Source organism: Myxine glutinosa, chromosome 8 (assembly GCF_964187855.1).
Source record: "Myxine glutinosa chromosome 8, kmMyxGlut1.1, whole genome shotgun sequence".
NCBI lineage: Eukaryota > Metazoa > Chordata > Myxini > Myxiniformes > Myxinidae > Myxine > Myxine glutinosa.
In genome coordinates, this window is record NC_136268.1 from 5701957 (window position 1) to 5728125 (window position 26169).

Sequence of the window (26169 nt, forward strand, 5' to 3'; positions counted from 1 at the left end):
CTAGTATGCTAATTAGTGCTTTATTTACAAAATAATCACAGTTTTACGAAATAATAGACTCATATTAAGGTCCGTCTACACAGACGTTAACACAAAGTTTTATTTTTCTAAATATTACAACTGTCAAAATAGTCCTAGCACTCAATGTGACCACTCTTCTCTTGCTTGTTTTAGATAAACATCATTAGCATTAGTGATTCTACACTGAGTCAGTCATCATCATTTTCATCGAAATCGTCAGAGTCAAACTCTTCTTCTCCTTCCTCTTCCTCCTCCTCTTCGTGCTCTCCTGTGTTCAGAAGATCCACCAGTGAGGTTGGTAGGATGGGACCACTGGACCACATTGGTTTCAACAGTCCTTCATCAGTCCTTATCCATCCTTGCTCCTCATAAGGTTTTGGCTTTTCGATGATAGGTTGATCGGCTCTTTTGTACAATGCTACGCGGTGGTTCACACGCTGGATGTGCGGCTTCAGGGCAGACTGGCATGGAGGAAGGCGAGCCAGATCAACCTTGGACTTGGATGTGAGGGTCTTGTCCTCTCCCACCATTTTTCGTAGCAGCTTGGCACGGACAATGTCCACTGATGACTCGCGACTCTGGCCGTACATCACACAGGTGAATTTTTCTAACTGCCTCTCCACCTCAGGGTTGGCATCCCAGTTGTCACCCAGTTCACCGAATGCCCTGTGAAACCTGGGATTCTTCTCCAGCTTTTTCAAGGGCCCGACTTTTCCCTTCCCTTTGAAGGCACTGGTGCAGTCTTCTCCGCTGAACACATAGTACCCCAGGAGAGTGGCACAGTAGTCCTCTCCCAGGGATTCTGCCAGCTCAGAGACGTTGACAAGTTGGCGATGCTTCCCTGACCCTGTATCCAGGTACACCGTCAGCTTGATGTTGTGGGCATGGTGGAGCAGGATCAGGAGGATGTCTGTGTCCGGTGTTCTGACTACAGCGTTCTTGTATCCGATGGTAGCAGCATGATGGAGGTACAGAACCACCCTGGTATCAGTCTCTTCCTGGTTGCTGTAGATCGTGGGGAGTTCACGTACCTCGACCTGAAACACAAAAAGGCACCGCATTTCAATCACCAGTCACTGCCAGTTTCAGATCTAGACAAACATCACAGGTAATCACCTTTTTTTCAGGAAAAATTACAAATTGAATCGCCATTCACGAAGGGCTTTCAATTTTACCTTGCCATTCGTTGAGGCAAGTTGGTGGGCCTTCCCCTCCACGATCAGCACAGCCATCTCTGTTCTCTCCAGCCTGGTAGCTGCCTCTTGTCCACTCCACTTGTTACTAGTTGTGCCTCAAAGAGAATCTCTGCATATCCAGAACCACGCATCTTGTGTCCAGTGAGCATCCCGATGTAGTTCATGGATGTGTGGAAGGGTCCAATCGTTACTACATGACTAGCAAATTCATTTGGCCAGCGCCAGATGATGGGAAGGGCTTTCATGCAGACACCCAGATCAAATGTATTCAGGACCCATCTCTGACCCACCTCAGCAGTTGCTGCCTCGGAACGCTTCAGTAGCTCACGAACAACTGCGTTGTCTGTGATCGGTTGGTGGATAGGCGTGCAGTAGTCGACTGTTGATTTGCTGGGTGGGGGAGAACCAGTTGCAGAGGTGAAACCCCCTAGCCCAGGCACAGGCTGCAGGCCACAGCTTCCGATGTATCTGATGAAGAGCCAGATGTAGTACTCTTGCATCGTAGTGGCATAGACTGTGTCATTCTCTGCTGGCGGTGTGAATGATGAGCCTTCAGGGAACTTCGGGCCAACGCGAGTAAAGTGCAAGGGTGGGAGAGTTTTTGGTGTGTCGACCTTCAGGCTACGCTGTTGTGACCTATTGATGGTAGGTAGCATTCGGTCCTTGCTGCTCTCGAACCCGGGCTTGACCTCCTGCACCATGATTCCTCCAGCACTGTTTACAATGTTGCTGCCGTGCACACTGGTAGTGGTTTTATTCAAGTTGTCCCACTCACAGTGGAATACAAGGTTGCCCTCTCCTGTCACAATTTGTGGTGTACGATAAGTTGAGACTTCATCCAGGACCTTGGCGAGAGCAGTTTCCAACTCCAAGGCGAAATCGTAGCTCTCAGAGTGTCCAAGCCTGTGTAGTATTGTGGTGAGCTGTTTGCTTCGGAACAGGTGCCTTACAGTCACACAGAGGAGAATGTGCTTTGGTAACTTCCATTTTCCATCTGACACTGCACGGCACAGATCTTGTCCAATGGAGAAGACCAGACGCTTCACCTTTTCTGTCTCGATGCCCTCCTTGCCAGTCATTAGCACGCTGAGAAAGCGGACAAGGTCTGGAGGTAGGATGTCTTCAGGATTGAGCTCCATGTCTTCAGCTGTTGGTGACCATGGTTGGTCTTTACACTCTCTGAAAGCCTGTAGAATACCCTGGCGAAGTTGGAGGGCAACATTTTGGTTCTTGTTTGTGCTTCCGAGTGTGAATGCTCGTGCGAGAGCATTGGAAACTGTTATGTTTGAGCTGTGCACAAGCCAGAAAGAAATGACATCACATTTGTCATGATCAACCTTCGTGAAGTGGATATGCTCCTTGATTGGGTCATTCTGTAGGCGTTTCAGTAGTTTCTCTGACCGATAATTTGAGTTCTCATATCCATTCAGTTTCAGTTCCTCGACATAGAGCAAGCGCAAGGAAGAAAGCTGTAGAACTTTATTCTGCTGGATGACCTGGGTTTGAATGTGTTCCAGTACTGAGTTGAATGCCTTTTCATGGGCGGCTGACATGCAAGCCTGCTCCTTTGGTGCTTCGGCTCTGTGAATCGCACGCTCATAGTTGTAGAATGCTGTGCGGAAAGCTTTAAAACATGACGGATGGTGTTTGGCCTCACATGCAAAGAGGTCTTTGTTTTTCACCTTTCGATGGAGTCGATAGAGACCCATTTTCTCAGCCCGTGTTTCGATTTGCTCCCATGCATTTTCTTTGTTTTTAAAGGATGGGAAGGTTGTAGGCCTCTCAGTATTGCGATGAGCATCTTTGGTCTTAACTTTCTCACAAAATATACACTCTGGCGGGAAGATGGGTTCAGCAGAACCTCCTGGTTTACGAGGAGAGTGATGCCATGATGAGGTTGATGGCCCTGGTTCTGTATCATCTCCCAGACGATGAAAGTGGCGGACAAAGTGCTTATAACACTTGCTGTGATATCCTACTCTTTCTAGGTCATCAGGAAGAGTTGCCGGGATCTGATCACATACTGATTGCATACGACATGGGGAGTCATGCGGTTGGTTGAGACGTCTATCCCGGATCTTTTGAAGCAGTTGCAGTTTTTCTGAAGCAGATCCTTTAATTTTACGGAGGGGCGTGAAATCCCCATGATCAGACATGGATGGTACATGAAGGATGCATGTAGGAGGAGAGCTTTGGGCTGCAGGTTCTACACTCCGTTTTCTTTTGGGCATGCTTGCTGTCGATGTCTACCATCACTGTTAAATGACAAATAAGAAATCACGAATGATGTTAAAAGTGCCTGTGAAAGGAGGCTCTGAGTTTTCAGTGAGGTAACAGAGGTTCTGAGTCATGTTCTACACTAGGGTACTTTTTAGCTGACTAAACCATGTTTAGTGGCATCAAAAGTGCTAATAGCTAAAACATCTAAATTCTTCCACACTAACGTTAGCTATCTAGGCCAATGAAACATTGTGCTAAGTTACTGTAGCTAGCTCAGCTGTCGTGCCTCTTTCTGGTTCAATTCATATACAGAAGTCAACAGATATGTCTCATGTTTGGCATTAACAAAAGTTTAAGTTACACCGACATTAGGAACATACTGTACATAGATGAGGCTAGCTTTAACGTTAGCTAACATGGTGCTAGCTGGCTCAGCTGTTATTCTGCCTGTTTATGATTTCATGCAGAAACTGAAGTCAAGAGTGTGAGTAACATTATAGTTAGCATCTTACCTGGCTAGATTGGAGGATGAATACCAAGAACAACACACAGATGGAATGGAAGACTGAACTTTCAACTGAGGTATTCAATAACATCAACGTTACCAATTGATACGAGCGCGCGACATTACCAATTGATACGAGCGCGCGAGCGCGCATGTTACATGGATGGAAATGTAAAATGGCAGCTATAGCAGCACTAATTTGGATCTCTAGTCTGTCATTTCTGCACTGTGATTGGATAACATAAAAAAATATGTTTGGGAGTTAACAGCAGGAGTTGGTAGATTTTACGTGGGCTGGGTGAGAAACCTTTAAATAAGCAAGTGAAAATCTCTCGCAATACAAAGTCAATGGTGGGAAGAAAAGTTGAGTGGTACCAATGTTACTGCCAATGTCCCGCCCCTATGCAAGACTCAGGAGCATCTTGTTGACATTTAACCTTGAAAATACCTGGGTTTAGACCCCTTATGTACCATGTTAAGTTATCTGCAGTATTAACGTATCCTTATCATTTGTAAAACTGATTATTTTGTAATTACAGCATTAATATGCATACTAGTATACCATAGACACATGTAATCATGTTATGAATAGTTCTATCATGATCTATGCCCTTCAAAACATGGGTCTAGACACCTTCATTTTTCAATTATCTGCAATATTGGCTGAGATATGTCAAAAATCGTTTTTTTGATAATGGCAGCAGTAATTTGCATAAAAATGGTATGTGGGACATTTTTTCAGCTTGGGGCCATAGCTATTCATTTTCTACACATTTTGTCCAATCTAGAAACACTGATTAGAAGTATATCTCCGGGGGGTGCAGGGGGACCTAGTCTTCCTACTAGACTACTTGGTTTGCCAAAAAAATTGCAAAGCAATTGTTCCAAACTTTGTAAATTTAAAATTTTGTGCCCAACATAAAAGATCCAATTTCGGAATTTGATCAATTAATTATCAATTTGCTTACAAGCAAAAGAAAAAATGAATAATTCTTGCTCCGACAACTTTTCAGACCCAAGAATCATCGACAGTTATTCATGTTTGTCCAGTAATCTAATTTGTTGAGGCCAATCGTCATTTGGGATTTGTCGCAATGAAGGCCTAATCATTGTCTGAGGTATCGGTCAGCACTGGTACCCTTGATCTTGGTTTACCCTATTAACTTGTCTTCCTTTTGGTATACGGACATCCTCTTTTCCAATGTCCCATCCGTCCACACTTGAAACACCGGTTTCTGTCGTTGCCTGGTCTGTGCACCTGTGCACTTGTATTGTTGGGCTGCATCTCTACATCCCTGAGTTGCCACTGCAATCTCTCGTTATCTCCTGAAACACGAAAAAATTCTCTGTACCGTCCTTTTTGGGGAGACAACTGGAAATCAGATGGGACAACTGTCACTTTCATTCCTAATTTCGAGGGCAGTTGTGCATTTGTCTTCTCCACTGTATCCTGTATCCTTTTTATTTTAAGTTCTAGATCCGTTATCCGTTCTTCCTGTTCCCGTTGTCTGGATTCACCATCCCAAAGATGGAATGCAAGCCAGTCTACCGTTAGATTCTGTCTCTTCCTGGCTTTCAATCTTTGTTCCAATCTTTCCAATCGACTTCGCTCAAATGTACCATCTCTTGGAAACTCCTCATCATGTCCCTTTGTCCACAAATACCAATTCTCGACCTGCCTTATAGCTTCGGCACCATAACGGTCGTACATATGATGTGTACAAGTACCTTTTTGTGGAATCTCTGGTTGTCCTTGTGTGTTCTTGCAGGCTCCATTTCCCATTCTGCCTTTTATCAAAGTAGCGTTGGATGTGTTGTAGTTTGTTCCTCTAAAGCTTCACTCGTACCTCCAGGAAGGATCTCTCCACCTGTTCAAACGGTGATTTCCAGAGAATCTCCCTCACCTGTGGCTTTTGCACAATCCAATCTCACAGATCAGTATTTGCAGATGAGCCGGAGGGTCAGTATGAAATGGGTGAATCCTCAGGTGTCCGCTCTGTTGACGGGGAAATCACACAATGGTAACCGCACATATATATCTGTATATAAACTCACCACCTTGCTCAATTTTCCAAGGTTGTCTTCACATTGATAATATCTCACAAAGATATCAAAGCTTCTTTCTTGAGACCGCATTTTCATCAATCAAACAATCAATATATTCAATTCAATTTATTCAGTTCAATTTATTCAGTTAAATTTATTCAATTAAATTCAATCAATTAGATTCAATCAATCAACAATTCAATCAATTATTCAATTTCAATTAATTCATCAATATTCATCAATAAATCAAATTAATCATTTTGGATGACTTCTTGCATAAGCCCTTTCCCCAATGATGTCAGGACAGGTCCATCCATTGACTGAGATCGAATCTCATCGGTCGTCACCTCTGGTTCGTACCTCATGTCAATTGATGAATCACCGTCCTGTCCTAGGGTCATATCTGACATATTTCCCCATTTTGCCTGGTCTCCACAAATTTTCTTTGCAACCACTAAAGGCAACTCATCCTTCATTTGTGAGACAGCCAAAATGGATGGCAGATATTAAAGTTCATTGGGAAAAATATCTCATCATTTTTTCTTTTAATAGTACCCAAAATCTCTTGGCAATTTAAATTTCGTAAAACTCCTGAAATAAGACTGTAAAATTCCTTCAATCATGCTAAATTTTGAAACTCCATCGCTTGTAACACCCAATTTATCCCATAGGGCTTGAAAGTTCTTTCCCAAGTTCATGCAATCATTCTGCATTTGAACCCTATGATATCATTCATAATAATCATCATGATTTTATAGTCATGGTCATATCATAATCATCTATTTAAAACGAACATTTCCTTTATCACCACAGCTATGTGGTATAATCAACAATAGAATAAAACTGTACATAGCAACAGGCTACCTCATGGCCACTTAGTATACCTATTGACAATAAGTCATAACAATATCGAATAATCATTGAACAATTCAAAAATCGCTTCCACTGCTCCAGCCGCAGCATTCGTCATTTTGTCTGCTCATCCGCATGACCAAAACGAAATAAAGGGAGCTCAACCATTACACAGCGCTTTTAATGGCGCATGCCATAGGAACTCAACGCAATTTCGACTCGGCCAGAAAACGAGCAAATTTTGCAGGATGTTAGCTGGAATTAGCCGTGAAAATATATCCAAAATACACAAAAATACCCACCCACAAAAATAAACAACAAAACCCAAACAAATCCAAGGTCGACCATATTACACAATTAAATTACACATTCAATTACTCATTAAATTACTCATTAAATTACTCATTAAATTACTCATTAAATTACTCATTTCAGCATCGTATTGATTGCTGAACTGTTCATGGGTTTATACACACCTTAAAAGAGGTATGCTTTGTGGTGTTGCCCACCTACCACGTTTAATTAAATTAATTGATTGCTGAACTGTTCATGGGTTTATACACACCTTAAAAGAGGTATGCTTTGTGGTGTTGCCCACCTACCACGTTTAATTAAATTACACCATTTCAGCATCGTATTGATTGCTGAACTGTTCATGGGTTTATACACACCTTAAAAGAGGTATGCTTTGTGGTGTTGCCCACCTACCACGTTTAATTAAATTAATTGATTGCTGAACTGTTCATGGGTTTATACACACCTTAAAAGAGGTATGCTTTGTGGTGTTGCCCACCTACCACATTTAATTAAATTACACCATTTCAGCATCGTATTGATTGCTGAAATGTTCATGGGTTTATACACACCTTAAAAGAGGTATGCTTTGTGGTGTTGCCCACCTACCACGTTTAATTAAATTACACCATTTCAGCATCGTATTGATTGCTGAAATGTTCATGGGTTTATACACACCTTAAAAGAGGTATGCTTTGTGGTGTTGCCCACCTACCACGTTGAATTAAATTACATCATTTCAATTAAAACATCGCTTCTACTGCTCCAGCCGCAGCATTCGTCACTTTGTCTGCTCATCCGCATGACCAAAACGAAATAAAGGGAGCTCAACCATTACACAGCGCTTTTAATGGCGCATGCCATAGGAACTCAACGCAATTTCGACTCGGCCAGAAAACGAGCAAATTTTGCAGGATGTTAACTGGAATTAGTCATGAAAATATATCCAAAATACACAAAAATACACACCCACAAAAATAAACAACATTTATTCCGTTCAACAGAACAAACATTTCCTATATCATGACATGCATGTCTTCAAAATTATATGACCAAGAGAAAAAGTAAAATTAATTAAAAACTGCGGGCAGTGATGATCCGGGGACCATACCGCTCCATCCTGATTGGACGAGTGCGTGCTAGAGTCGTTAACAACGACAGTCCAGATCCGATTGTTCAAAATTTCAACTCAATCGATCGAAAAATGAACGCAGGGATGCATTTTAAAGGTGCAGTGGCACTAACCGAGTTGCCACGAATATGGCCACAAAATTGCCAATATGGCCATCACAAAATATTTTCCTTAATCAATTGGATCATAGCATAACCAATCTGCAAGTATCTCATCCGAAGATGTATCTCTGAGGAATTTTAATTAAATAAGTCATTTATAAATCAACGAGTTAATTTATTAAATGATTAATCAATAAATCAAAAATTTTTTCTTGACAGCCACATCACTTGGTCAGTGTCATGTCCAAATATCAGCTTCCTTACTCAAAAGGTGCCTGAGTTAATGTAATGTAATTACTGTAATAAGATTACTGCAATTACTGTAATGATTACTGTAATTACTGTAATTACCGGAACTGTAATTACTGTAATTACCTCAGGTAATTACTGTAATGTAATACGAAATGTAATTAATTAAATAAGTACTTCCTTAATCGCTAATAATTAAATAACTCGTGAATTCTTATCCGATTTACTTAACATTTGAGTGTCCCCAAAACGTTGGAGCAAAACGTTGCAACAACGAAAGTGAAACGTTGTAGCGACGTTGTGGAAACGTCAGCAAAACCCAACATTTAAATGTTCCCAAAACGTTGGAGCAAAACGTTGCAACAACGAAAGTGAAACGTTGTGGCGACGTTGTGGAAACGTCAGCAAACCCAACATTTAAATGTTCCCAAAACGTTGGAGCAAAACGTTGCAACAACGAAAGTGAAACGTTGTGGCGACGTTGTGGAAACGTCAGCAAAACCCAACATTTAAATGTTCCCAAAACTTTGGAGCAAAACGTTGCAACAACGAAAGTGAAACGTTGTGGCGACGTTGTGGAAACGTCAGCAAAACCCAACATTTAAATGTTCCCAAAACGTTGGAGCAAAACGTTGCAACAACGAAAGTGAAACGTTGTGGCGACGTTGTGGAAACGTCGGCAAAACCCAACATTTAAATGTTCCCAAAACGTTGGAGCAAAACGTTGCAACAACGAAAGTGAAACGTTGTGGTGACGTTGTGGAAACGTCAGCAAAACCCAACATTTGAATGTTCCCAAAACGTTGGAGCAAAACGTTGCAACAACGAAAGTGAAATGTTGTGGTGACGTTGTGGAAACGTCAGCAAAACCCAACATTTAAATGTTCCCAAAACGTTGGAGCAAAACGTTGCAACAACGAAAGTGAAACGTTGTGGCGACGTTGTGGAAACGTCAGCAAAACTCAACATTTAAATGTTCCCAAAACGTTGGAGCAAAACGTTGCAACAACGAAAGTGAAACGTTGTGGCGACGTTGTGGAAACGTCAGCAAAACCCAACATTTAAATGTTCCCAAAACGTTCCAACAACAAATGATCACAAGTAATTATCACATTGCAATGACCTCTAAACATTCCTAAACCAATAAGCTAGTCTGGCGATGCCAAATACCCCACACCCCTGTCATCCCAGAAGTCACTGTTTGCCACAACCATTATTTGGAAGTCTTTTGCTGTCAAAACTCAATTTCTCTGCTGTCAAAGGCCCAAAACCCGGCCTCTGTGACTTCTCCGCCAATTGTCACTTTCTCTTGACAAAAACAAACATCTTCTATATTTATCCCATTAAAATCCCATTAAAATCCCATTAAAATCCCATTAAAATCCCATATCTTGTCACCCTTTGCATTGTTGAAAGCAATTAATTCCATAACTCAATATTACCTCAATTTATATATATAAAAATCCGATCCCATTAAAATCCCATATCTTGTCACCCTTTGCATTGTTGAAAGCAATTAATTCCATAACTCAATATTACCTCAATTTATATATATAAAAATCCGATCCCATTAAAATCCCATATCTTGTCACCCTTTGCATTGTTGAAAGCAATTAATTCCATAACTCAATATTACCTCAATTTATATATATAAAAATCCGATCCCATTAAAATCCCATTAAAATCCCATATCTTGTCACCCTTTGCATTGTTGAAAGCAATTAATTCCATAACTCAATATTACCTCAATTTATATATATAAAAATCCGATCCCATTAAAATCCCATTAAAATCCCATATCTTGTCACCCTTTGCATTGTTGAAAGCAATTAATTCCATAACTCAATATTACCTCAATTTATATATATAAAATCCGATCCCATTAAAATCCCATTAAAATCCCATATCTTGTCACCCTTTGCATTGTTGAAAGCAATTAATTCCATAACTCAATATTACCTCAATTTATATATATAAAAATCCGATCCCATTAAAATCCCATTAAAATCCCATATCTTGTCACCCTTTGCATTGTTGAAAGCAATTAATTCCATAACTCAATATTACCTCAATTTATATATATAAAATCCGATCCCATTAAAATCCCATTAAAATCCCATATCTTGTCACCCTTTGCATTGTTGAAAGCAATTAATTCCATAACTCATTATTACCTCAATTTATATATATAAAAATCCGATCCCATTAAAATCCCATTAAAATCCCATATCTTGTCACCCTTTGCATTGTTGAAAGCAATTAATTCCATAACTCAATATTACCTCAATTTATATATATAAAAATCCGATCCCATTAAAATCCCATTAAAATCCCATATCTTGTCACCCTTTGCATTGTTGAAAGCAATTAATTCCATAACTCAATATTACCTCAATTTATATATATAAAAATCCGATCCCATTAAAATCCCATTAAAATCCCATATCTTGTCACCCTTTGCATTGTTGAAAGCAATTAATTCCATAACTCAATATTACCTCAATTTATATATATAAAATCCGATCCCATTAAAATCCCATTAAAATCCCATATCTTGTCACCCTTTGCATTGTTGAAAGCAATTAATTCCATAACTCAATATTACCTCAATTTATATATATAAAAATCCGATCCCATTAAAATCCCATTAAAATCCCATATCTTGTCACCCTTTGCATTGTTGAAAGCAATTAATTCCATAACTCAATATTACCTCAATTTATATATATATAATCCGATCCCATTAAAATCCCATTAAAATCCCATATCTTGTCACCCTTTGCATTGTTGAAAGCAATTAATTCCATAACTCAATATTACCTCAATTTATATATATAAAAATCCGATCCCATTCCATATCCCGGCTCCCTGTCGCACGCCGAGCAAGTCGCGTGCTTTGAGCAAGTGCAAAAAAAAATATCTGTATATAAAATTCCATTGCCCGCTGCCTTAATCGCACACCCTGAGCGGGCAGCTCAGGGGTACGTTTACAAGTGCTAAGCAAATGTGCGTGTGCAAACAGGTGTACGCGCCCTAGTGTACGAATGTACGTGCCCTACAGACCTCGGAAAACAGATCGCCCCCATGGTGCACTTCATGGGTCGGTCCGTTCGCCGTGCTCCGTAGGGTTTTTTAATTATCATGTCAGAACTGGCACATTTTACTTAGACAGCGCAAAAATACATATTTTACAAAAATTGTTACACTCCTCGGATAATCGTTACGTACGCCTCCTTGCCAACACACGGTCCCAACTGCAGGCAAGTCTACAGACGCGCGTTTCTCAGTGACGCGTGTCAGACGAACTGGCGCATTTATTTACACAGCGAAAAAACCCGTATTTACAGAACGCTAGAGAAAAAAAAAACACGAATAATAGATAAAACCGTTTGTCAATGTTCCATCCTTGGATTACCTATGAACAATCACAAGTCCCACACACCAAATCCTACCATCTTCAGAATTCATATTTCATAATGGACAGATCCCCAATACGCCATGCTTACCTTGGCGACGTCCACTCGAAATCCCAGCGGTGCCTCCAGATTGTCGGGGAAATGGTTGGGGAGACTCAAGACTCCAATGACCGGACACAGGTTTTACAAAAGGTCTGGTTTATTAACTGGTTGTTCACTTTCATTCCAATACCAAATAACTACCGTTTAACTCAATAGACCAGGTTAACTCTATTCGCATGGTCCTTCTTGTTCGGCCGATGTTCCTCCGCCATTCCCGTCGGGCAGAGGTTCTGAGTATGAGTCCTCTCTCTCAGCGCTGTTCATAGGGTTCCGTTCCGTTCCGTAGGTCAGAGCTTCTGGTCACAAGTGGTCCTGACTCAACGTTTGCTCTGGTTTATATGGACAAACTGGAGTTAATCCCCTGTCCGCTGAATGTTAATCCTTCGTGCGCTAAAGCTCCTTGGTCATCCACAATCGCCCTGCCGGCACCAACTCGCTCCCCTCCTGCTGTGAGTTCCATTTACACAGTAGGAGGGTGCTCTAGCCCAGGGCTGTACAGGAGGTGGACAATGGACTCCCAGCTTTAACAGAGTGAGATACATTTCTAACATTCTTTCGACCACCTGCTCGTACCTTGGTTCGTTACTAGTTCCAACCAATGAGTTACACTGAGTTACACTTCCACAGGAGGGAGACCCAGAAGGCAGTTTCTCTTTCCATCGAGCCCCAAAAGAAAGAGGCTGTAACGAGGGAAACCGAACTGAGATGAGAGAGAGAGAGAGAGAGAGAGAGAGAGAGAGAGAGAGAGAGAGAGAGAGAGAGAGAGAGAGAGAGAGAGAGAGAGAGAGAGAGACTTTGACTTTTGAAGCTCTTTTATTATAAAGGTAAGAAAACCATACAAGTCATGCAAATAATAAAGTCACCACAATTCAAAACATGTGCAGCCAAACAACAACAATAAAAACACCAAGCACTAAAACAAAAAACTTAACAAACCATGATCAAGTTTACAAAACCCACCCTTTGCACACCATTTTTCCACAAAGGTTTGTAAATCATCTTTCATTTGGCAAAAAGAAAATTCCAAGCGTAACCTTGCCATGACTAGAGCCTTAAACACAATTACAACATCACATAAAATATCAGCATTTGCCAGGAGCTTTGCTTTTCTTGTTTTGTAGATTGCTAATTTACCAATAGAAATTAAGAAATTAGCAAGAGCAGTCTCAGAGCGTTTTTTATAACTAAGTGGTGTTCCAAAGATAAAAACACATGTAGAAAAAGAAAAGTTCATAATATTAAAAAAGGTTGATAAAAAACCAAAGAAGGGAAAGAGTCTTGCACAATCTACGTAAGCATGGAAAAGCTCTTCAGAAATCATACAAAAGGGGCATTCCACTGAATTATCCTCATTAAAACGATGTAATAAAACATTGGAGGGCAACACCATATGGGCGAGTCTCCAAGCAATATCACCAGTCCTTTTAACAATCGGTGAAACATACATTGCAGACCATTGCGGATGGGAGGGAGACCCAGAAGGCAGTTTCTCTTTCCATCGAGCCTCAAAAGAAAGAGGCTGTAACGAGGGAAACCGAACTGAGATGAGAGAGAGAGAGAGAGAGAGAGAGAGAGAGAGAGAGAGAGAGAGAGAGAGAGAGAGAGGAGAGAGAGAGAGAGAGAGAGAGACTTTGACTTTTGACGTCCTTTTATTCCAAAAATTATAAAGTGCATGGATGTACAGTGTATAAAATCATCAAAGCCAAAAACAAGAGAAAACGATGAAGCGAGGAAACAATACAGATATATGCGTTGATCAGATCAACTTTTACCGAAAACAAATGCAATCTTCTGCAGCAATACTATGAATTGTAGAAATTATGAACAATCAAGAGAAAAATAATACCAACTCGTTTTGGCGGACTTCACAGACACTTTTCAAACACCATTTTTCCACAAATCCATCAATTTCGCCCATGCTCTTGGAAAACTCAAACTCATGTTTTAGCCTTGCAGCACACAGCGCATTGAAAAACGTCATGACCTTGCATTGATGAATGGGCTTACCAATCCGCCTCTCCTTTCTGGACAGGTAAGTAGCAAGCTTTGCTGTAGCTACAAAAAAGCACAACAGTTCATATTCCTTGTTGTGTTGCCGTCTCTTTTTGAGCCCAAAAAGAAAGGATCGAAAAGTAAATCTGAAATTCATTTTGAACGACACAAAGTCTAACCATTCAAATAAAGGAAAAAGTCTTTCACAACCAATAAAAAAATGAAAAACATCCTCAATTACAGAACAAAAGGGGCAACATGCAGATATTGGGGCAAAATTCCATACATATGTATTACATGGGATGATCCAGTGGGCAAGGCGCCACTGAAGATCACCTGTTCTTTTGTTGATCAGCTTACTATACATTGATTCCCATACAGGTTCATTGGGGGGCCCGGCAGGGAGTAGCCTCTTCCATCGTGCTACTCCATTTAGCGGAGGAATACCAAGAACTTGAGATAACCACCACCTATACAGGCTCTTGCTGCTCTCAGCATGCAATACACTTGTCCCTGTGCTAACAGGTGGAAGTTCCTTGGGAAAGCAGTCAAAAATCAGTTTCAGAAACGGGGACTCGTTGGGGTGTCCAAAAGTATTCCAAGTCCAAAGTTTCTGTAGCTGATGACGTTTTTGAACAACTTTCCTCAAAATCGTTCCAATTGTCCTCTTGGACCGAATCGCCGTCAAGGTTGAAATTTCCTCCACATTCCTCCACCCGACACCGGAGTTTGGCCGAAGGTGCCATACTTTGTTTATGCCTGCCTCAATAAAGCGTTGGCACAAATGATGACTCTTGAGAACATCAGGGAAGAGAGGATTGAAGAACAGGGGTTCAACCTCGAACATCCCTGGGGAGTAAGTGTCCGCTTTACGGCTCACGGAAAGTCTTTCCCAGGCACTGAGAAGGCTCTGGTAAAATATGGGGAGCGTTGATGTATTCACGTACTTGAGGTGAGTCAGGAATACTTCGAGACCATAGCCGAGTCTACCCGCCTGCTGTAAAATATGGCAAGCCAAGGCATGGTTTGGCAGGTTTTCACCAAATAGGAGGCGTTGAATGGAGCACAGGCGAAAAGCCATGAGACGGGATCTCACGTGAACAAGGCTCTGACCACCTTCAGATGAAGTAAGGCATATTACACTTGGCCGCAGCCAATGATGGCCTCCCCCAAAAAAGTCCACAAGTTTGGCCTGTATCCTGTCCAGCAGCACTTCTGGTGGTTGCAGGCAAATAAAGCGATGCCACAACGTTGTAGCAACCAAGTTGTTTGCCACTAAGACTCGGCCCTTAAATGAGAGGTGCGGTAGGGCTCTTTTTCAGAGGTTCAGCCTCCTGTCTATTTCTCCAGTCACACCTTCCCAATTCCTTTTCTCAAATTGTGTAGAGCCCAGGGACACACCATGGTAATCAACACCATCTGTTTTCCACTCCAAGTTTTCTGGAAGAGCAGGCAGATGTGTTGAGACAGGTAGGCAGCTATTAAGGTATGGCACCCAAAGAGCTTTGCTTTTCGTCCAATTAACCTTCAGAGATGAAGCCATGAAAAAGGTTCTTAAGGACTTTACAAGAGCAACAATGTCTTGGTGGTTTTTTATAATGACGCAAACATCATCTGCATAGGCCGATATAGTCATTGGTGGGCTTCCAGGAAAACAGGTCAGGCCAGAGATATTCTTTCTCAGTGTGCAAAGAAATGGCTCCATTGCTAACGCAAAAAGCAAACCTGAGACTGGGCAACCCTGCCGTACCCCCCTCTGAACCTTTATGGGGGGAACCAGTTCATTGTTCACCTTAATTACACTGGAAATGTCAGTGTACAATAAAGTTATAAAGGCCCTGAAAATTACCCCAAACCCACATGCTTCAAGAACATGGCACAAGAAAACATGGCCAATGCTGTCAAAGGCTTTTTCAAAGTCTAGAAAACATATTCCAAAATCATTTTGGTCATGGCGAGCATACATTAAATCCCGCACGAAAAAAATGTTGTCGTAAATCGAACGACTGGGGATGCAGAATGTCTGATCAGGTAAAACCAGATCACCAATGACTTTTTTTAAACGATTTGCCATTGCTTTCGAAAACAATTTATAGTCAGTACACATTATTGAAACCGGTCTCCAATTCTCCATCCGCCGGAGGTCTCCTGACTTCGGGAGAAGACTCACCACTGCTCTCCTTAGGCTTAGTGGCATTACACCTTTTCGCAAGGATTCTTGGATTACAATCAATAGTTCTGGGCCCAAAATGTCCCAAAATTCCATGTAAAACTCAGCTGGCAGGCCATCAATTCCCGGAGCCTTTCCAGATTCCATTCCAACCAGGGCACGCTGTAATTCATCAAGGCTTACAGGCACATCCAGCTCCAGGCATTGAGTCTCAGTTAGGGTTGGGAGATGGGAGGTAAAACATTTTATTTTATCCTCATATATATCTTTTTTAGCAAATAGTTCAGAATAATACTTTCTAATAGTGATTTTTACCCCATCACAACTTGTAATTTCATTCCCACTGGGGTCCTTAACTGATAAAATAAGCTGGGGAGGCTTCGTTTCAGCTTCTAAGTGAAAGAAGGCTTTGCTAGGGCTATCTGATACTTTAATGCTTTTTACTCTCAGTCGAACTAGTAGTCCTGCAGCCTTCTCCTGTAATAGTTCCCGGAGTTGGGTCCTTTTTTCAAGGAGCAATTTATAATTTGTCACATTTTCCTGCTCTGCCATTTTGTTTTGCAGTTTTAGAATTTCGGTTTCCAACCGTGCCAATGTGATTTGATTTTCATGAGTGATATGGGAATTAAACTGTTGACAAAACAGTCGTATATGAGTTTTCATATTATCCCACCAAAGGTTAGTGGAAGCAAAGAGGGGCTTTTTTCCAACTATTGCTATCCATAGGATGCGAAAGGCTTCCTTAAACAGGGTATCATCCAAAAGGCTTGTATTGAATTTCCAATAGGCGCTCCGCCGTTTGAATTGTGGGAAAGATAGGCCCATCGTGACCATGTGGTGGTCAGAGAAGATGGAAGGGGTAATAGTTGAGGAGGTTACAATATTCCTTAATCGTGGGGTGATGTACCAGTGGTCAAGCCTCGCTAAGGATACTTGGCCATTGGAGCATCGACACCATGTAAACTGCCGGTCATTTGGGTGCATCAATCGCCATACATCCAAAAAAGCCCCACCTGAAAGGAACTGGGAGAGGTCACCATGGGACTCGGGATGTGGTTCCGGTGAATTTCTGTCTATTTTGGGCTCTAGCGTACAATTGAAATCTCCCCCCATGCATATGCACTGATTTGGGTCAAACAAATTTAAATGGTTTATCACTTCAGTAAAGAAGGCTTTACGGTCAGTACTCTCGCTTGGTGCATATACATTAAAAATAATAAGCTTCAGGCTATTGATCACCAATTCTAGGGAGGCAAAACGTCCCCGAATCACCTCCTGAAAGAGGCAAGATTCAGGTACAAGTCCTGGTTTTAGCAAAAACCCCACTCCAGCAGATACAGATGACATATTACTGAAGAATCATTTACCTTTGAACATGCTGCTCCAGTCATGTTCAACCTTCTCAATAATATGAGTTTCTTGCAGTAATATTACATCGACTTGTTTCCTTTTGAATAAACTATTCACTTGGATCTGGCGGACGTGACTGGCCCCACCACCATTTATATTGAGTGTTGCAAGATTAAGCGTCTTCATCACTCATTAGTAAATTTTGTCTGACACTGTGAGTACTCAGTCTTTGCCTTTGTTATGATTTTCTTTAGTCGATGAAACTGCGATTTTGTTAGGTTTAGTTCCTCAGATTTTTTTATGACTAGTTTTGCAGCCTGAATAAAGGGAGCCAAATCAGGGAAATGATCCCCAATGATGACATTTCGCTGTCTATACGTTTCATTGAGGAATGAGAGAACAATATGGGGAGGGGTTGGGGGTTGATCTGGCATTAATTGTGATAATGCTGTTACCTCCACCTCCTCTTCCGATTCTGATAAATCAGAAAGTGGTCCAATGGGGTCTGGGTCAATACCGTTTTCTTCTCCTGCTATGCAACCTAGCCTTCCCTTGTCTGGGGGGTCCACGCAGTGCTGTGTTTGGGAAACATCAGCACATTGATTACTGATTTCCTCAATTGGCATGAAATCATTATTCCCACATTCCTGTGGATTTATGTTTCCGCCCTTTTCTGCTATATTGGCAGATTTATTATGGATGTCAGCCTGTTCGGCGACATTCGCTTGGATCAATGATGCGCCATTCACGGTATCGTGGCCTGAATTATTTACATCATTAACGTCGTCTGTGTGAGTAATGGAAGCGCGTTGTTTTAGCGGCTGAACCCTGATGCTCTTTTCTGGGTTTTCCTCTTTATTTATTTGGTCCGCGCTTTGCAGAGAGATTCCAGGTGCATCCTGAAGAGTTTTTTCACTAACAGCCTGCAAATCGAGCACAACCTTTTTACCTGCTCCAGATGAGTCACTATCATCCGGAGCCCTTCGTTTACTCGTCCCCACTTTGCTATCAGTGTCCATTTCAACATTTTGCTGAGGAGGAATAAATACGTTCACGCTTGGAACACTGGATTCACCCTCATTAGGAATTTTAGGCGGTGGCAATGCGATAACCTCCCCCCCACTGGGAATCTCAATTAGTGGAGCAACGTTAACCTCCCTCCCACTGGGAGTATTCATTAGTGGAGCAGCGTTTACCTCCCTCCCACTGGGCGTATTCATTAGCAGAGCAACCTCCTCCTTACAAACTATGGCAGTGTGACCTGTCTTGCCACACCTAACACACGAGGCTTTGGGACAAGAACGTTTTAAATGTCCATACGCTCCACACTGAAAGCATGTTAAGGTGGTGGACGATGCGTATAGCTGGAAATTTGCCTCTTCAAAATTAATTTTGAAAGTGATGTTGAGGCCTGTGTCGTCCCCACGGTCTGGAAGGACCATATACACCTGTCTGCGGAAGCTCATTACGTGCTTAACACGTTCATTCCGACACCCAAGAGGGATTGTTGAAATCCTCGATACCATTTTACCGTACCGTGATAGCACGGTCATTAACTTGTCATTTGGGATAAATGGTGGTACGTTAGAAATAACCACTCTCGTCGCGGGAGTTAATAGCTATCATAAAGTGACCGCTTTCCGTGGTTATTCCCGCACTTACCACGTCATGGACGAGTTCCTCGTCCGAAACGAACACCACCACTTTCTGGTTCATACGCGAAGCTGCACGTATATTTTCATCCCCAACAATGCTCCCCACAGCGAGGATGATGTCCTCGACAGGGACTCCATCCGGAGGCACGCACACAAACGCGTGCTTCCTGGTTAAGCCTTCAAAGTCATCGCGACGAGAGCGTGCATTCGCCATTCCGGCGAAAGTACCCTCCCCCCTCCCCCCGCTTGTCCGAGCCGGACACGAGGGTATCAAACCTAAATAAACGAACTAAAGTAAAAAATAAACGTGCATTATAAGCACAGAAATGGCTTACAACGCGCCGTCAATGCCAGTAGGCCGCACCCAAAATGGGCCCGCTCTCAATCCTCTCTCTCTCGAAGGCAAAGGTGTGGAACAGATGAAAACAAATGCCAAGGCACACCGGATGGAAAAGGAGAGGGAGGGGGGCAGGGGAGGGCAGGAGAGGGGGGAAACCTCACGACGGACTCACCAAAACACAGAGCAGTTGCTCACAGCCGCCATGACGCTACACCCAACGCACCGACGGCCGATAGGTGGCGCCAGAGAGAGAGAGAGAGAGACAGAGAGACAGAGACAGAGAGACAAATACAGAGAGGCAGAGAGAGACAGAGACAGAGAGAGAGAGAGACAGACAGAGACTTTGACTTTGACTTTTGTGTTATTTTATTATAAAAGTATAAAACCAAAAGTATTCCAACTCCACTTTACATACAAATCACAACCTCGTTTCTAATGCATTCACACAAAACACCCCCCATGCCCCCATAACTCTTGAATCACAAGAAGGTTCCCCATGTTTACATGATAAGCATGTTCGAGCTTTATACGTGCTGACACCATCCCAATAAAACAAAAAAGTGCATTTTCATTTTTTCCACTACATAATCTGGCTTTTCTAGTTTTATAAATTGAAAACTTTACGATTCCAAGCAAAAAATTGAAAAGAAAAATCACAGAGTTTTTCCTGGTATTACATGCAAGTCCGTAAACGAAGATTGTAACAGAAAAAACAATTTTCAATTTACAAAAGATTCGGCTCAGATACAGAAACAGAGATGACAATCTCTTGCACTCAATAAACGCATGATACAAATGTTCAACATTACCACAAAAAGGACATAAATTAGACACAGCAGGGTTAAACTTCTGAACTAACACCTGTGTGGCCAGAGTGTGATGGACCAGTCTCCAATTTAGGTCTCCTGTACGTCCGACAGTAGGACACCTATATATTTCATCCCAATTTGGAGTGAGAAATGCTCCTGCAGGTAAAAGCTCTTTCCACTTGTTTCTTAAGGGTGCCACACACACCTCGAGACAAATTCTGTACATTGCCCTTTTCCCCATGATGTGGAACACACCGGATGCTTCGCTGTTAGAGGAAAACACACCATGTTGTTCCTGGGCAGTGACTGAGAGTTCAGGAAAGGTTAAGCGAAAATCTACTTCTTCATTTACCCCATTCCACGCAATATTTAAATCTAAAAAAGTCTGGGATACAATCGTTATGACCCTGCCCACTATTCTAATTGAACGCAAGCCAATTTTTCCAGAAACAGCGCTGGCAGACAACCATCGCTTCAAGGATAGCTCCATAAGATCTCGCACTTTATTAATCCCATTGTTCGTAAAATGTTCCATAAAAGCTCGGTTGGTAGATATTTCAGTGAATAATGAGTTTTGAACAATGGCTCATGCACAAACTTTCTGGGATCATAAGAGATCTCCAACCGCTGCACTCCTAGAGCTTGCCAGGCGTTCAGGAGAGACCGATGAAATGCAGGGAGCCGAGCTCTATCGATCTGCTTCAAGTCCATAAGGAAATGTTCCCGGTCATAGTCTATTCCACCTACTTGCCTGAGCAAGGTATTTATGAGAGGACACCAGGGCACAACCTCGCTGTACAGCAGACGTTTTATTGTCGTTAGCAGAAAAGCGATTATTCGACTAGGGATACGCACCAGGTTTTGGCCACCTGAATTACGTGGTCTGCACAACACATCTGGCTTAAGCCAGTGGTGGCTTCCCTAGAAAAAGTCAACTAGAACCCTCTGAATGCTGGTGATCAGAGCTTGAGGAGGCTGGAGTGCTATGATCTTATGCCATACGACTGGAAGCACCAGGTTGTTTATTTTCGTTACCCGTGCCTTAAGTGACAAGATATGGAGCATCCCTTTCCACTTTGATAGTTTCTGCTTAATGTTATCGAGGAAACCATCCCAGTTTTTCTTCATATAGCTTGTAGTTCCCAAATGGATGCCTAAGTATTTAAACCCATCCGTTTTCCATAACATTCCTCCTGGAAGAGTTGGGGGAACCATATGTGAAGCCTGTGACCCAGATAGGGTATCTGGGTACAGAGAAAGAGCTACACTCTTGTTCCAATTTACTCTTGCTGATGAAGCAAGTTCAAATTTGGCAAAACACCGGGATAGTTCAAAAACATATTCCTGGTTTTTAACCACAACACACAGGTCGTCTGCATATGCTGACGTAACAATTTTGGAATTGTTTGACAAGGACAAACCAGATAAGGTGGTACGAAGGAGAGCCAGTAAGGGTTCGATGGACAGTGTATACAACATGCCTGACAGTGGACAGCCCTGACGGATGCCACGCTGAAAGGAGAAAGGACGACACAGACTGTTATTTACTTTTAGCAGGCATGATACATTGTTGTATAAAAGTTTTATGCAAGAAATAATTTTTTCTCCAAATCCTGCTTTAGTAAGAACTGCAAACAAAAATGAGTGATCCACACTGTCAAAAGCTTTCTCCTGGTCAAGGAGTAATAACCCAAAAGCATGCGACGCAGTTTGACCGATAGTAATCAAGTCTCTAACCAAGAAAATACTGTCATACATGGATCGTTCAGGTATGCAATACGTTTGGTCATTCCCAACTAAGAAAGAGATGACCTTTTTAAGACGCATTGCAAGCACTTTTGACACAATCTTATAGTCAGTATTTAACAATGACACAGGCCGCCAGTTTGTAATCTGCTGCAAATCCCCTTTTTGGGGAAGAAGACGTAAGACAGCTCTTCTGCAGCTCAGGGGAAATTCCCCCTGATTTAGGCTCTCGTGAAAAGTCTCAATTAGAGCAGGACCCAGAACATTCCAAAAAAAACTTTGTAAAATTCATCAGGAAGTCGGTCAATTCCGGGGGCCTTGCCGTCTTCGAGTTGTTTCACTGCTGTAGTGAGCTCCTCCAGAGAAATGACACATTCCAGTTGAAGTTGCTGTCCTTCAGAATGAGATGGGAGAAGTTTAATCATCTCATTTGCCGTCGTTTTATCCACCGTTCTTGGAGTAAACAAATTTGAGTAAAACTCTTGCAGTGAATGTTTAATGTCACTCTGGCAAGTCAGAACACCGTCGGAAGAGCGTAGACTTTGAAGCTGCCGAGAAGTGTTGCCGGCCTTCTGTATTTTGAAGAAATCTTTGTTTGGAGTCTCGAGGTGTATTCTGCTCATCGACAGGTGAATCATTGCTCCCGCCGCACGCTCTTTGACCAGTTTGGCCAGCAGGGTCTTTTTTTCTATCAGCTGCTGATATTGGTTACTTCCCCAAGATGTTCCAGCTTCTTGTTCATATTCAAGTACATCTGCTTTTAGAGCACTTATCAACCCAGACATATTACTGGTGGCATACGAGCAATATTGTTGACAGAAAATCCGAATTTGTGATTGGGTACAGTCCCACCACTGTCGCATATTGACATAGGAACACTTTTTCTTTTCTAATCCTTCCCATACCAGTCTGAAGGCATTTTTAAAATGTTCATCTTGTAACAATTTCACATTGAAATTCCAGTGTGCACTCTTACAGCAATGACCAGGTAACATACAATCCATTGCAATCATATGGTGATCAGAAAAGCCAGATGGAGTTATACATGTTCTCTTAACCAGATTCACCATTCCTTGGTTCACGTACAATCTGTCCAGTCGACCCATGGTTAACTGGTTTTTTGCACAGCACACCCATGTATATTGACGGGTGTTTGGATTTTGTAATCGCCATACATCTCTAAGTTTGTATTTTTTCACAAGTTGTGCCAAGGACTTTGCACTGGGTGGATGTGGCTCAGGAGTGTTCCTGTCCAGTGGAGGGTTGAGTGTGCAATTATAGTCTCCCCCCATACAAATTAAACAAGTCAAATCAACAGTGCTTAAGCAATCCGCTAATTTTGGAAGAAATAGAGCCCTTTCAGCGCTGTCACTGGGGCAATACACATTAATAATGCTAACCTTTTGATTGCTGCTAATAAAATCCACCACCATCAAGAAACCCTTACAAATCTCTCTATAGTGAATCTCGGATGGTTGAAGGCGAGGATGCAAGATTATTGCCACCCCCGCTTTAGCTTCTTCAACCGCATTGGAGAAAACATGGCACCCTTTAAACATTCTGCGCCACTCGTCTTCACAAGATTTGTTTCTGTGTGTCTCTTGTAACATGAAAATATCAATCTTTTCTTTCTCAAATAGTTGTAACACCTCCAGACGCCGCATACAGCTGTGGCCTCCGTTTATGTTGAGAGACGTTACCTTCATTTATTCTTTATTAATTTTCCTCCTCTTGGAGTTCTTTTCCTGCCTTAGTGGCACACTTTCTCAACCGCTGAAATTGAGGTTCTGATATCCCAACTTGCTGGGGATCACGAATCATGTTTCTAGTAGTTTTTAGAAAAGCATGTAGGTTTCGGAAATAATCGTGAATTCTGACATTCCTTTTCCTGAAGGATTCATCGAGGAATTTTTTAATTTTATCTTCTGTAACTACAGTGTCCCCATCCCCATCCTCTTGGGCACAAAACCCACTACCTGACGGGGTAGAGTAGGGTTCGTCAAAATCAAACGCATCATCTTTGTCATTCTCTTCCTGATGCAAACTTATTTCTGAGGCACAAATCTCCCCAGGATAAGAAACATGGATGGATATCGTTTTCATTCCTATTTAGCTGCTCACCGTCACATGCAGCTTCCTCCTTATCATCTTTTTTATTTTGTTCCAGAAGTGTAGGCTTCCTCTGTGGGGCTGTCTGACTTATCTGTTCTGTCATTACGCCCGGCCATCCATGCGCCCACCTCTGTGACCATTACATTAATGTCATGTAAGACATCAGGGTTATCAATATCACCACTTGTGTCCTCCTGAGATGCACGAGGATGCTCGATGTCTATTTCACACTCAGAAACCTCAACACAGTTCGGCAAGTGGTGCAAACGAATTGCTCGGATTTAAACCCGGTTCCGTTCAGTTTGCAATCCCAAACAGGGATTCTCTACACAAGCTCCATCTTGCAAGCTCACGACACATTTGACGCAACCAGTACCTTACTTTGCACTGTGCTTGCATCCTTCACGACGGAACATGAACGTTTATGTCCTTTTTACGAGACACTGTTACGAACCCTTCCATATTGTCATCCGTACAGTCCTGTAAAGTAGGAGAGGGATCAACCACTTTTGTCACACCAGCAGGGAGGGAGGAGTGGTCTACTGTTTTCCGCTCACCCATAGGTCGTAGGGAGGGGTCTACCATTCCACATACCCCAGTAGGTGAGGGGAAGGGGTCAACTGTTTCCTTATCACCATTAGGTCGTGGGGAGGAGTCTACCATATCATCCGCCCCATTATGTGGGGAGGGAGGAGAATCTGCAATCACCTGGTCTCGATTTTCTAATTATCTCACCAAACCGGGACAGGAACTCTTTACGTGTCCGTAAGTTCCACACCCATAGGTCGTAGGGAGGGGTCTACCATTCCACGTATCTCAGTAGGTGAGGGGGGTCAACTGTTTCCCGATCACCATTAGGTCGTGGGGAGGAGTCTACAACATCATCCACCCCATTAGGTGGGGAGGGAGGAGAATCTGCAATCACCTGGTCTCGATTTTCTAATTATCTCACCAAACCGGGACAGGTACTCTTTACGTGTCCGTAAGTTCCACACCCATAACATGCCATGACGTCCGTGGAGGCATACATTCTATAAGTATGGCCATTAATCTTTGCATGCAAAATTACATTTAGCTTTTGCACATTTTCGGGCAATATCATGTAGACGACCCTTTTAAAAGTCATCACGGGTCGAAATTCACCCCTTGCCGAGTGTATCGGCACCATTGTCAATTTTGATACGATCGTACCGAACTTGCTCAATTGAGCACACAAGTCCTCACCTTTAACAAAGGGAGGGACATTAGAAACATTAACCTTCACCGCAGGTGTATCTAATGGGGAAACTATGAGAAACAGGTAGGGGTCTATGAGAAGGCCTTGCTCCACAATGGAGTTCACCATGTGCACCTCCGATACAAACACAACAACCTTCTTGTTCATTCGAGAGGCTGCACGGATATTATGTGAGCTGACGCGCTTTCCGATTGCCAGAAGCACTTGCTACATCTTTACCTCCCTCGGAGGGTCGCACACCAGCCCATGCTTGTGAGTGAGCGACTCGTATATGCTATTCCTCAAACAATCGTTTGCCATAGCGAACGTAAATTAAATAATTAAAAGGTGAGAAATCAACAAAACGATACCAATAGTGGGGCAACTTAGCATAACAATTGTGCATTTTGTGAGGAAAGCACCAAATTTGGCACACTAGTAGACTATCATATTATGAAAAGATCTGGATATTGGGCCATCTCAGATTCAGAGATTTGACTTTTGCAAGATTTCGATTCCATTGGGATCGAAGAGAACACCTTCTTCGTCTTCTGTACAGTGACGTTGCCAGCCCTGAATTCTCTGGCTACATCTGGGTGCTTCATTGGGAGTGCAACCGTGTCCCTCAGGTGAACAGGGACCCAC

At 42.3% G+C, this 26169-nt stretch overlaps 2 protein-coding genes across 2 annotated transcripts in view; one reads left to right on the forward strand and one right to left on the reverse strand.

Annotated features, from left to right (window-relative positions):
- The window catches only part of LOC137432028 (neurotrophic factor BDNF precursor form), a 50518-nt gene that overhangs the window by 13133 nt on the left and 11216 nt on the right, over positions 1 to 26169 (forward strand). The gene's annotated exons all lie outside the window — the stretch shown is intronic.
- Positions 65 to 24411, reverse strand: LOC144893181 (uncharacterized). The gene is made up of 9 exons (XM_078782817.1): positions 24318 to 24411; positions 22702 to 22768; positions 22454 to 22649; positions 21198 to 21291; positions 20656 to 20756; positions 12632 to 12707; positions 11680 to 11779; positions 1197 to 1302; positions 65 to 1058 (listed from the first exon to the last, which is right to left on the reverse strand). The coding sequence occupies exons 1-9, from the start codon at positions 24409 to 24411 to the stop codon at positions 210 to 212; spliced, it is 1683 nt and encodes a 560-aa protein (XP_078638943.1). The 3' UTR covers positions 65 to 209.